Source organism: Poeciliopsis prolifica, unplaced genomic scaffold (genome assembly GCF_027474105.1).
Source record: "Poeciliopsis prolifica strain line A6 unplaced genomic scaffold, Auburn_PproV2 SCAFFOLD078, whole genome shotgun sequence".
In the NCBI taxonomy this organism is placed as follows: domain Eukaryota; kingdom Metazoa; phylum Chordata; class Actinopteri; order Cyprinodontiformes; family Poeciliidae; genus Poeciliopsis; species Poeciliopsis prolifica.
In genome coordinates, this window is record NW_026562453.1 from 1,662,600 (window position 1) to 1,674,770 (window position 12,171).

Below are 12,171 nucleotides of genomic sequence, written 5' to 3' on the forward strand. Positions count from 1 at the left end.
TCACTTCACCTCACATGCAAAACCTGCAGAAGTTTTCGCATTTATTTGCACATTTGTTACGTTACAGGGGCGCCGCCAGGAATCTTGGGCCCCAATTTCAAAAACTTAAATTGGGCCCTCCAACGCAGCTGCTGTTACAATTTTTTGAGTCTATCTGATCACCAAGAGTCACATTTTTAAAGGCTTGAAACTGCCTTACTTCCTTTGGTGCAATACTGATAACCAGCACAATATTTAGTGCTTGTGAATTTTACATCCAACAGTTGCTTATATTAGGTTGCTTATATATTTTTTATTAGTTTTAGATTACTTAAATGTCCCTCCCCACAAACAACAGTCAAAAACAACATGCAAAATACACATTAAGCAATCCAGACTTATAAAAAAAAATGCTGTTGTTGCATTTTATTCAAGCTGCAGTATATAACTTTAATAAAAAAATGTTTCCTCCATATTTATTAAAGCTGTCACCGTGCTGTGAAAGTTTGGTGTGAGACAGATAACCTGTGAAAACAATCAATCTCCTCCACCTGGTCCCTGAATTACTATTACTAGCTAAAGTAATGCAACATTCCAGCCAAAACAACCAATCAGAACAAGGAGGAGGGTCTTAGCGCTGTCAATCAACTCATTCACTCACTGCTAAATGGTTGATAATCTCACAGTCTACTCACCTCTGGAAATGTTAGGTGGCGGGAAAATAAAGCATGTTTGTTTTTTTTTGTTTTTTCTCATGTTTGTTACATATAACTGTAACATGCAAATAATAAAAAAAATATATATATTGTTTTGAAAAACAAGGACATCTGCTAGAAAAAAAAAGTCAAATCTTTAGATTAATATCAGATTTTTTTTCACAAAAAGAACTTGGATCTTTTCATTTTATTTCAAATGTCTGAAATTTCCTACAATGGTCCAAATACACCGTTGTAAAAATAAACACTTTCAAGTTTTGGATCTACAAAAAACATCGATCTACTTTATTTGCTAGATTTTAGTTTTTTATTTTTGGAAATAAAGGAACAGACTCAGTGTTGCAGTCATCCATTCGTAAGGATTTTTATACAGTGAACCTGACAGAAATTCGAATTGTAATGTTTTCCCTCCTGAACAGGATCATTAACACAGGTTTGCGTTTTATTTAAAAGGACTATAGAAGCTGACTGAAATCCAGGGGATCATTTTCACGTGCTGCAGCATCTACCATCACAGTTCTTGACATTTGCCAAAACTAGAAAAAAGAAAACTTAAAAAAGAACAACAACACAACAAAAACTCCTAAGTTAAACCACAAATCCCCCCTTTTGGCTACTGGTGTCTTAACTTTCAACACCGGGTAATTAATACTTCAGGTTGGCATAAAATAAACACAAGGCTTTTTGGTCTGCAGCAGTGATACTAGCAGAGATTGGTGCAAAACAGTGCATCGACATTCACTCTGTATTTCAAACATTAAGAAAAGAAACATCCTCATGTATTGCACACTGAACGGCTCAAAGTGCTGCACAAATCTTATCAAGTCTCTGGAAATTAAAAACAACATTCTGTACGTTCAAACGATCGCGTCTGGTTCTCTGCCAAAACGACTGTCGAAGCACGGCGCCTGGTAGCTGTAGTGCATGCTGACCGGGTACGCCCAGCTGGGAACGGTGGGCTTCGGGTCCAGACAGGCAGCGGAGGCTTGTGTGTCGCTCTGCTGGGGGCCGCCAGGGCCCTGCGGGAACGCTGCAGACCTGTGGCCTGCCTGTGGGGCTTTCTGAGCGAACTGCATGGAGGGCAGCTGCAGGAGCTGCGACACAGCGGCTGGCTGGCCTGAACTGTGGAGCAGCGCCTGGCTCTGCTGCTGCTCAAGGCACTGATGCTTACTGGCTTCTTTCACATCACTGTCATGAGCCCTGGAAAAAAACACAATGGCATATTAATAATCCTTATTCGCATAAATAAATCCCTTGAGTGAGTAGTGTAGTTTCACACGTGATTGTATTTAAAATACAGAAGAAGTACAGAAATGACATTTTCTGCATACTTTTCTTACAGATAATTTTCTGGCGATAAAGTCATTTCCTGATGGTTTTCTTGAGAGAAGGAGTACATTTCCTGTTTTCCTCATATACGTTTTCATGAAGAAATTAATTTTCTTATGGTTTTCTAGATTTAACGAGTTATCTTCTTGTTGTTAGCTTATACTTTTTCCCAATGGTTCCTCTAAGTAAGTTATTCTCCAGATTGTTTTTAAGATAACGTGTGAATTTTTCGTTTTTAACATGAACTCTTTTCCTAAAAGTTTTCTTGAAATAAAGGAATTTATTTCTTTTGGTTTTCTTGTTATAAGTTAACTTCCTATTTTCGGTAAAAACATTTTCCAGATTATTTTGTAGCGATGACGAGTTAATGTCCTATTTTCCACATACAGTCCCCACCAAAGATTTTCTTGAAGAAATTAATTTTTTTATTATTTTCTCAAGAAAACTAGTAAATTTTTTGTTTTCTTTTTATCCTTCTTCCCGATAGTTTTCGCGAGATTAATTCATTTTTCGATTGTTTTCTGTTTTCCACAAATACTCTTTTCCTAAGGTTTTCTTGAGATTACAAGTTGACTTCCCATTTTTTATAAAAACATTTTCTCTTTAGATATTATGTTAATTCCACCTTTTCCTTAAATACTTTCTCTTGATAGTTTTCTCGAGCTAACAAATCCATCTTGTTGAGATAACGGGTAAATTTTCCGTTTTTCTCATATACTTTTCCCCAATGGTTTCTCTAGATAAGGAGTTAAAAATATGCCAAGTTAATTTTCCTCAGGATGTGAGCTGCTGCTCAGGTGAGCCAGCAGAATATAAATAAATCCTTCTCTGTTCAAATTTTCAATTGTCAAAACATTGAAACTCTCGTATATTTTCAGTTATTCACTCCTTTGTCTCTCTCACATGAGCAGCTTCTCCACGCAGGGTGTGAGGTTCTCCCAGGCGTAGCCGGTGAGGCGCTGCAGGCGGGCCGGCCAGCTGGGAGAAAGATGGAGGACGAGGCGGGACGCCGCCACGCAGGCAGCAGCCACCAGCGACGGAGCAAAGCACAAAAAGATGTGATCTATGGAAAATTACATAAAAACAAAACAGAGCAAGAAATGCAGCTGATGAAACAATGGTATCCATTATTAAACCTTTTATGTCAGTAATTTTCTCCAAAATCAAAATTCCAGTTTTATCTGTAATTTTATAGAAGAGTTTAAAAACATAAATACAGAATTTCACAGCAGATACAGAAGGGAGGAAGGAAGGGGAGGAAGAAGGATGAAAAGAGGGAAACATGGACAAAAATAGGGAGGAAAAACCAAAAGAAAGAAAGAAAGGAAGAAAAGAAGGAAAGAAAAAAAAGAAGGAAGGAAGGAAGGAAGAAAGGGAAAGGAAGGAATGAATGAAAGAAGGAAGCAAAGAAGGCAAGGACAGAAAAAAAGAAGGGAGGAAGGAAGGGGAGGAAGAAGGATGAAAAGAGGGAAACATGGACAAAAATAGGGAGGAAAAACCAAAAGAAAGAAAGAAAGGAAGGAAGGAAAAAAGAAGGAAGGTAGGAAGGAAGAAAGGGAAGGAGAAAGGAATGAATGAAAGAAGGAAGCAAAGAAGGCAAGGACAGAAAAAAAGAAGGTAGGAAGGAAGGAGGGAAGAGAGAAAGGATCGAAGGAAACAAGGAGGGAAGAAAGGAAAGAAAGACAGAAAAACAGAGAGAGAGAAATAAACTTGTTCCATTCTTCCCTAAAATAAAACTACAACACACAGAAACAAATTCTCTGATTTCCTTCGCCTAACCTTCACCAGCGCACCTTGCAAGGAGACTTCCAGGAAGTACTCTGTGTACTTGGCCATGTACAGCTTGGTCTTCTCCAGGCTCGCCATGGGCCAGCCGTCGTGCAGATCTCCGTCCAGGACGCCGACAGACAAACAGTAATCAATGAAGTGAGCTGCGGTGGGAAGGTACAGATTCCAGCTGAACGTTTCCAGCAGCAGCAGCTCCATGTGGAGCAAACTCTGCTTGGTCAGGACCAGGTTCATGGAGCTCATGCAGCCCAGGCTGTTCAGGGTCTCCAGCTTTGGCACGCGGTCCTCCCTTTCCTCAAATTTACCTGAGTCAACCAGGGCAAAGTTAGCCACATCAATAAACCGCTCAACATATTATAAACGTTCTTATTCTGTTGGCCAAGTCCCACAGACATGCCTGCAAATTTGCTAAAAACAAACCAAACCTAACTGTTTTTAGAGCTTATTTGAGATGTTTTTTGATCTCTTTAAAATTGTGCACCAACTCCAGAGCTATGAAACTTATACCGTAAGTGATTAATTTGATTTGTAACCTGTTATTTTTTTCTCATGGAGTCCTATGGATTTTGGAGGAGCTGCCAGTTCGGCATACATGACAAGATATGAGAAAAAATAAGTTATTTCAAATTGTTTCAATGATAACTAGATGGATATACATGCATTGTTATGGTTTCAGTGTGTCTAAAGCAGCTGCAGTTACAAAAACACGACGTATAAAACTTGATGATGGTCTGACTAGTTAACTGCTAAGTTTGGCTGTCATCCAGCTGTTAATAACAAAGTTTATGACCTAACGTCTATGTCATGATGTCATGCTGCTGATTAAATAAAAGCAGGTGGCAAAGACAGAGCATACTTGTCTGACAGATAAAGCCTATGGTGATCTGACAGAGCATCTGAACTGAGAGGTCACAGATACACTTACTAGCCAGAAGGAGACAGGACAGAGAGACAATGTGAAGCTGCTGCATGGTGACGTCGTAGCGGTCCATGAAGAGGTCCAGCAGGTAGACGGCCAGGTGTCTGGCCGCGGGGCAAAGGCAGAAGCGGTTGCAGATGATGGCAATGAGGTCTGCAAAGTATCGCCTGAGGTTCAGCTGAGGGGACTGGCCTTTGTAGGACGGCAGTTTGAGCTCCTGTTCCAGAATCACAACAATAAACTATATTTACAACACAGACCCAAAGTACAACTCAAATGTAAATATTCGCTGTTCGCATCTGTAGTCCATTAACCAATTACCAAAATAGATATACAATTTAATAATTAAATAAAATACTAAGTAAAACACAAATAATCCATAGAGATCTAGCATAACATTATGACCACTGACCTTTAAATTGCATAACTACAGATGTTTACAGTTATATTGCAAAAAACTGAAATTTAAATATCTTAAACTAATGATATTTATGCTTGTTTTCTTTCTGAGTAGATAATTTTTCTCCCAAAGAGGTTTTTATGTTAAAATATTTTGTGTTTTTATACTTAATTATTAAAGCTTGATATCAACAAATCAGTTTATTTCAATATAAAACTTAGAAAACTTTAGCAAAAACTTTAAGTGTGTGTTTGTGTCTACACAAAACATGGTATAAACATGTTTGTTTTTCCAGTCAGTTGGTGGAGAATCCAGAAATTTTACTCCAGTAAAAGTAGAAATACTTCATAATAAAGTTACTCACACAAAAGTAAAAAGTACAACATAATAAAAATATTCCTAAAAGAACTTTAAAAAAACTAAAATAAATGTAATTGAGTAAATGTGACTAGTTACTACCGAAATCCGAAAACAATAAATATCTTGTTGTTGAGCTCATATGTCTATTTATTCTATAATTGACCAGTAAAAAGTGATTATTGTAATGCAAATGTTGCTTAGTTTGTTGATATATAGTTTGATTAATTAACCCTGATTAATAAAAAAAATTAATCAAGTCCCACCAATAATTAAAAGCATAAAAAACAGAAAAGCAAGAACCAAACAGTGGTGGTAAATGACAGATTTGATGCATCTCCAAAAGCCTGTTGGTGGGATCCTGGTATGTATTGTCCAATATCTACCAAAGGAAGCAGTGGTGCAAAACTCACTGATGCAGACGAAGGTTTAATGCTGGTTCTGATGAAACGGTGTCAGAATGAAAAGTGCGTTCCAGTTTGTTGCTTATTGGTTCACCAGTTAGGGTTACCATGCTGATCACCAACATTGGGAAACCGAGCGTCAAAATTGCAACAGAAGAATCTCTCCCAAGAATGGTTGCTTATCTGGTGAACCAACAGAACCATGATGCATGATGGGAAAAACATCATCCAGCTAAGGCAGTAGGTCGCTTTATGGAGTCAACTTTGACAAATATCACCAACATAATCTTTGCTACAACCGTTCATGGAGGCAGTCGAGTGCAAGATTTTTTAGCAGCATACTACACTTAATGTATTCTAGTTTAGTTTACAAACTAATTAAAAAAATCAATCAAAAAGTCAGATCAATGGAGACTCACAACTTTCAGGAGTGGAGTCAACAAGTCAGGGCAGAAACAAAGCTAATAGGCAGAGTTGGGTAAATGTAATTCAATTGCATTTAGTTGATTTTTTTTTAGTTTACTTTTAAGAGAATATTTACTATTTTGTACTTTTTATTTGTACTTGAGTAATTTTATTATGAAGTATTTCTACTCTTACTTGAATAAACTGCCTGTATTTCGTTCCCACTGAATAAAGAACAAACATATTTTAACCAGAAACTGACAGACACACACCTGCAGTTTCTGTTCAAGTTTTATAAGATTTTTATTGGAAAAATTTTCTTTGGTTTTGTTACGTATATAAGTTATTGTCATTTTGGTCCTTAAAATACCAAAATTTCCACTCAACTTTACATTTTAATCCATCTGATTATGTAATTTTTAAATATAAGATGATTGACAATTTGATCAGATATTCACTACTTGAGTAAAGTATTTTTACCAAATACTTTTTTACTCTTGAATAATACCTGGTACTTGAATAGAAGTATGTTTAAGTAGTTACTTGAGTGCAGTAGTTGTGGTCATAATGGCATGCCTGACTGGTAAAACATCAGGAATGTACAGGATGAGCACAAGCTATCAAAAACAATATAGATGCACTGAAAATGTTAATTATTTTCTCTCCACTGTGGCTCCATTTGATGGTCAAATCGCCCTCACTTTGCATCTGAGCGCCTGGTAAATATCTGCAGCAAGTTGTCCCTTCCACCATTGGTCCTCTAGCTCCATTTAAGACGGTGCTTTGAAAACCTCTGGAAGTCAAAACAAAGTCAAAGTGATTAGCACACTCATACTGGGTGTAGAAGATGCGCTCTCAACGTTTTAAAACGTAACGTTTTGCACGCAGGATTTCAACCACACGCATCGATTGGCGATCCCTTGGGTGTCATAACTCAATCAGCTTTTCCAATCCGTGGCACGGAAATGAATGATCGGTGCAGACTCACCCAATGCGCAGGTTCACTGGAGTAAAAGTGCAGTTTAGACTAGCCGATCATGCTTTGCTTGGTCTCGTTGTTTCAGGCTCGCAGGCGGCAGGAACACGAGTTCTTCAAACTGCACAGGTGCGTTCAAGTGCTGCTCGAAAAAGCGCAACGCTCCATGGCTTGTCAATCAGAACCGAGCAGAGAGACGCAATGACGGAAGAGAAATGGGGCTCGGAAAGAGAAATAAGCATCAAAATGTGAATGAGACACTTTTAAAGTCTTTATACTCGTTATTTGATTGTGGCATCTTTACATTTTATTTAGCACTTGAAAGCATCACTACCAACTACGTCCCATAAATTAATGGGTAGTTTTGTAATTGGGCGTTTATGGGATGTAAAGTTACATTGTCCAAAATTACCAGCAGTAATATGGATTTACTGTCATAAGGGAAAAACAAAATGGGGTTCATTATTCAAAGTGATAGTTTCACCGTGTTATTAATTTAATCATAAATGACTAAATATTTAATTAGCAAGTTAAATATTTAGTTTGAGAATAAATAATTAGATTTTTTACTAAATAATCAGCTTTATCCAAACATTTATATATAAGATTTAGCTTCAAACTACAGCCCCAAACGAAATATGAGCAGTTACCTAAAAATATTTAGCTAGCATCTAAGTAGCAGCTTTCATAACTAAATATTTACATAATAAGCTAATATTCAGCTTGAAGCTGTACTTTAGAATTAAAAAATTAACTTCAAGCTAAATAGTTTAATAGATATATTGAATGATTACAGACAATCTTACCAATAAGCAGAAGTGGACTACCAAAATAAAAGCTGGCTCTAATGAACTTGCATAGTAAACATTTTTTGCTTCAGCTGTTGCTCATGTCTCCTCTTCTTTATTGTTCCCTCCCCTCTGGACATGAACAACATCTCAGCTTAAAATGGTGAGCCATTTTAAAAATTCATATTTTTATCAATGAGCTCACCAGCAGAAGATGATGTGGAGGTTCTCAAGGCCCAGCTTTTACTTTCAGGGTTATTAGCAAGGATTTATGTTGGTAATTAAATATTTAGTTAGAAACTGTTACATTTATATATTTTTGTTCTTTTATGATAGGCTAAATAATCAAAGTTATTGCCATTAACTTTTCAATAGGTGTTACTTGATTCTATTCTTTGACTGTAGGGGGTGCTGTTTCTTCTGCACAACTCAACTGTTTCGTCCCACGTATATTTTCACCACAAAAACAGAAATTTATGATCAAGATATACATACAAAGAGATTCCATATCTATAATCTTAATCAGCTAGACAAAGAAACTTGATACATTTCTTGCATTGTGACTCGCAATGTCAGAAACATTCAGGCTATTTTCACAATTACGTAAAATTACTTCCATTCTATCTGTACTTCCAGCCTTTTGCCGCAAAAAACCTGTCTGGAAAATTCACGTAAACTCATCATATTCAAGGAATAGCGAAAGGTGAGGTTAATAAAACAACATCTACGTGTTAATTAGCCATGACAACGTTATCCATTATTGTTAATTTACCATTTTCGTGCAGTTTATAAAGGAAACAGCATCTGAATAGACGGTATTCCTGCTAGCAGTAGCTTTAGCCAAATGTAGCTAAAATACAGTCAGTGCTGTAATGTTAAAAGGCTTACTTTTTCTATCAACGTTAATAAAAATAATATTTACCTGTTAGTTCGTCACGTCAATGTTATCCGTCATTGTTAATTTACAATTTCCTTAAAGTGTGTAAGGGAAACAACCTACAATTTTAAATTCAGCTAGCTAGCAGCAGCTTTAGCCACATGTAGCTAAAAAAATGTCAGTCCTGCAAAGTTCAAAGGTTTACTTCCTATATTAATGTAAAATCACGGACATCTTCCAACACTGTTGCTTAGAATACTGCTGTAAATATTAAAACCTTTGCATTATTCTGATATGATTCATAATTTCTTGTTTTGTTTTGTTGTGTCCATCTTTCTCAGCAGCAACAAACAAAAATCATATTTGAGTTTCCATAATTTTCCTGTGTACCCAAAAATACTTGCCTGTTAGGTGAGAGCAATCAAGAGAGATGAGAGACCAAGTTTTCAAATCATCCATGGGAGCTGCAGCCAGCACTTTGCCCCGGCACATCAACCAGTGGAAGATATCGGATTGGGGTAAAGGGAAGATCACAGGGTTCAACATTTTTTAAAATATCATGAACAAAAATGTGTCCTAACTGTGAAGTGTCTCAACATATTTCCCACATTTAGGGAGAAGCTCACAAGTTCCTGTGTCTGTTTTCATTCGAACCAAAAAGCATTTTGGTGCTGCTGGCCAGGATGATGCCCAGAAGACGCCAGACCCTGGGGACTGGACAGAGGAGGGATTGGCTGCAGGTGCAGTGACTATGCCTGCAATCTTCCAGGTTAGTATTATAGAAAGTGTCTTGTACAAAAAACATATGGCAGTGAATGACATTGTAACCATCTAGAGAACATTTCAGACTTGCTAACTGGTGGGGAGATTGTTAGTAAATACATTTGAGTGAAGAGGAGGAGCTTTGGTATCCATCTCTAGAAAATGTTGCATATTTTGTGTTTTTTTCTTTGAATAAACTTTATATTTATAAGAACTCAAGTTAAGTTTATCTGTATTGCAGCAACATGGCATGTGTGCCTTGTGTATATTACATATACAGGTCTGGAAAAGATTAAGCAACCACTGCAAAATTATCAGTTTCTGTGATTTCACTCTTTATATGTATATATTTGAGTAAAATGAACATTGTTCTTTTATTCTGTGAACTACTGACATCATGTCTCTGAAATTCCAATCATTGAGAGCTGATGATCTTACTGTGAGGAAACTATTTGCTAATTAATAATATTTGACGTTTTCTCTCATCATTTATTGACTCGTCTGCATGTAATGGGTCATTAAGACGCATCTCATTCAATATTGTAGCATAATTTATTTTATGACGCAGTTGTAGTATGCTGACAACATGCTAGCTAGTGTTAAAAGAGCAAGATTGAACAAGTTAACCATGGCAACCGCTGAGCGTTTAATGCACATAAGTCAAACTCAAGGTCGGGCGCCAAATCTGGCCCTTTAGACTCCAAATTACATCAATAAGTCCCTCCAGTTTTTCACAAATTTGCAAAACTCACAAAAAAATCAACAGATCTTCACATTTTATTCTGATTTTACTGCAAAATTTCTCTCAAAATTGGCCAAAAACATTGAGTTTAAGTTACTGCTGCCTCAGCCTCAGCTTCACTTGATGTCAAGTCTCACTTCTTTGATGAACATACACTCACCTGGATAGTACAGGGTTGTCTTCCTTCGTGAAGATTATACAGGTTTTTATGTGTTTACCTTGGCTGAACAGGCATCTTACATTTTCCTTTGACTTGCTGCTAAATTTCCCCAATATCAATAAAGGATATTTATTTTTTATTTTATTTTAGAAACTTGGGTTATCGGACTTCATAGTTAAAAAGAACCCCTGATTGACCCCTGACCTCTTGGCAGTGTTTCTAACATTCTCAAGCAAACCTCTGAGATGATCGATAAATACATTCAATAATTTCAATAAAGCTCCACCTTTAGGACTCAACATACAGCAACCCTTTTACTTTATTAGGAACGTTATGTTTCAGTTACTATTTTATGACAAATATAATTCCGTAAACGTTTTAAAAGACACACTTTGGAAATTAGCGTCTCACTCAATACTGTGTATTTATAACAAAATTATACATTCATTAATATGAATTATCCTGTTGGAGATATCTATTTTTTATGTTTATTCATTTTGTTGAAATTTGTTCTTGGTTTACTTTATTTCTAGGGGTTAATTTGTTATTTTTTTTTTTGTTTTGTTTTGCCTTTGTAAGTTATACAGGAAGAACTGTGAAGCCATTTTCCATAAGTACAGAAACAGGACCAGCATGCACCGGGGTGGGCTTATGTTTCTGTTTTTTTTAACCATAGCAGGGGGAGAAGAAGGAAACAGTAGAAAGATAAATCTGCATTTATTGCTTGCCTTGGTGGATAAATAAACCATAAAATGCAACCTTATAGCTTTTGCACGCTGGACTTCTTTTTTCTGCGAATAAAATATCACCACAGAGCAGAAATGGCTCATTGATCATTGATTTCTGATACTTGGTGTGAAAACAAAACAATTCAGTTAAGAAGTTTAATTATTCCAGTAACTAAGTAAAACACATCGTATAGATTAATCACCTGATGTTGTCAGGTCTCTCCTTTATTTTTTATTGTTTTTGCTGATGAAATCATATTTGATATTATAATCAAAAGTATTTAAAAAAAAGTTATTTTCAAACAAAATCTAACAAACCAGTTGGGTTGTAACTAATTACATTTACTTGAGAAAAAAGTGATTTTTAGGAGTATTTTTACTATGTTGTACCTTTTACTTTTACTTGAGTAATTTAATTATGAAGTATCTCTTCTCTGGAGTAAAATTTCTGGATTTTCTACCCACTGAATAAAAAATAAACATGTTTTAACCAAAAATTCACCAGACACAGAGACACACCTGCAGATTCTGTTAATGTTTTTTAAAGTTTTTTATTGAAAGAAACTCTTTGGGAAATGTTATTTTGTGAGGGTTTTTTTGTACTTATGTAAGTTAAAATACAAACATTTCCACTTAACTTTATATATATTAGGTCACGTAATTTTAAAATATTAAATGATTGATAATTTGACCAGTTCCTCAGTGTTTGAGCAGACCTTTTACTCTTACTTGAGTAATTTTTTGGACAGCTACTTTTTACTTTTACTTGAATAAAAATAGTGCTACTTTTTCTGGAGTTCACTGTTTGGGTACTTTACCCAAAAACATGACTAGTATGAGT

General features: G+C 36.1%; 1 protein-coding gene across 2 annotated transcripts; it reads right to left on the reverse strand.

Moving 5' to 3' along the window:
- Positions 1-1,043: 1,043 nt before the first annotated feature.
- Positions 1,044-9,109, reverse strand: ccnj (cyclin J). Of its 2 annotated transcripts, none has more exons than XM_055021699.1 (7): positions 8,984-9,109; positions 7,286-7,415; positions 6,999-7,090; positions 4,738-4,948; positions 3,818-4,117; positions 2,928-3,087; positions 1,044-1,895 (listed from the first exon to the last, which is right to left on the reverse strand). In XM_055021699.1, the coding sequence occupies exons 3-7, from the start codon at positions 7,065-7,067 to the stop codon at positions 1,553-1,555; spliced, it is 1,083 nt and encodes a 360-aa protein (XP_054877674.1). In that variant the 5' UTR covers positions 7,068-7,090; positions 7,286-7,415; positions 8,984-9,109; the 3' UTR covers positions 1,044-1,552. The 2 variants fall into 2 exon arrangements, with proteins under 2 accessions (XP_054877674.1, XP_054877673.1); XM_055021698.1 differs by having other exon boundaries at positions 7,286-7,494.
- Positions 9,110-12,171: the final 3,062 nt, after the last annotated feature.

Coding starts and splice junctions, on each gene's coding strand:
- ccnj (XM_055021699.1), bottom strand. CDS start 7,067: ATGGAGCTAGAGGACCAATGGTGGAAGGGACAACTTGCTGCAGATATT. Junction 4,118..4,737: donor GTCCTGTCTCCTTCTGGCTA/GTAAGTGTATCT, acceptor TGGTTGACTCAG/GTAAATTTGAGGAAAGGGAG. Junction 1,896..2,927: donor TGCGTGGAGAAGCTGCTCAT/GTGAGAGAGACA, acceptor GTTTTTTTCCAG/GGCTCATGACAGTGATGTGA.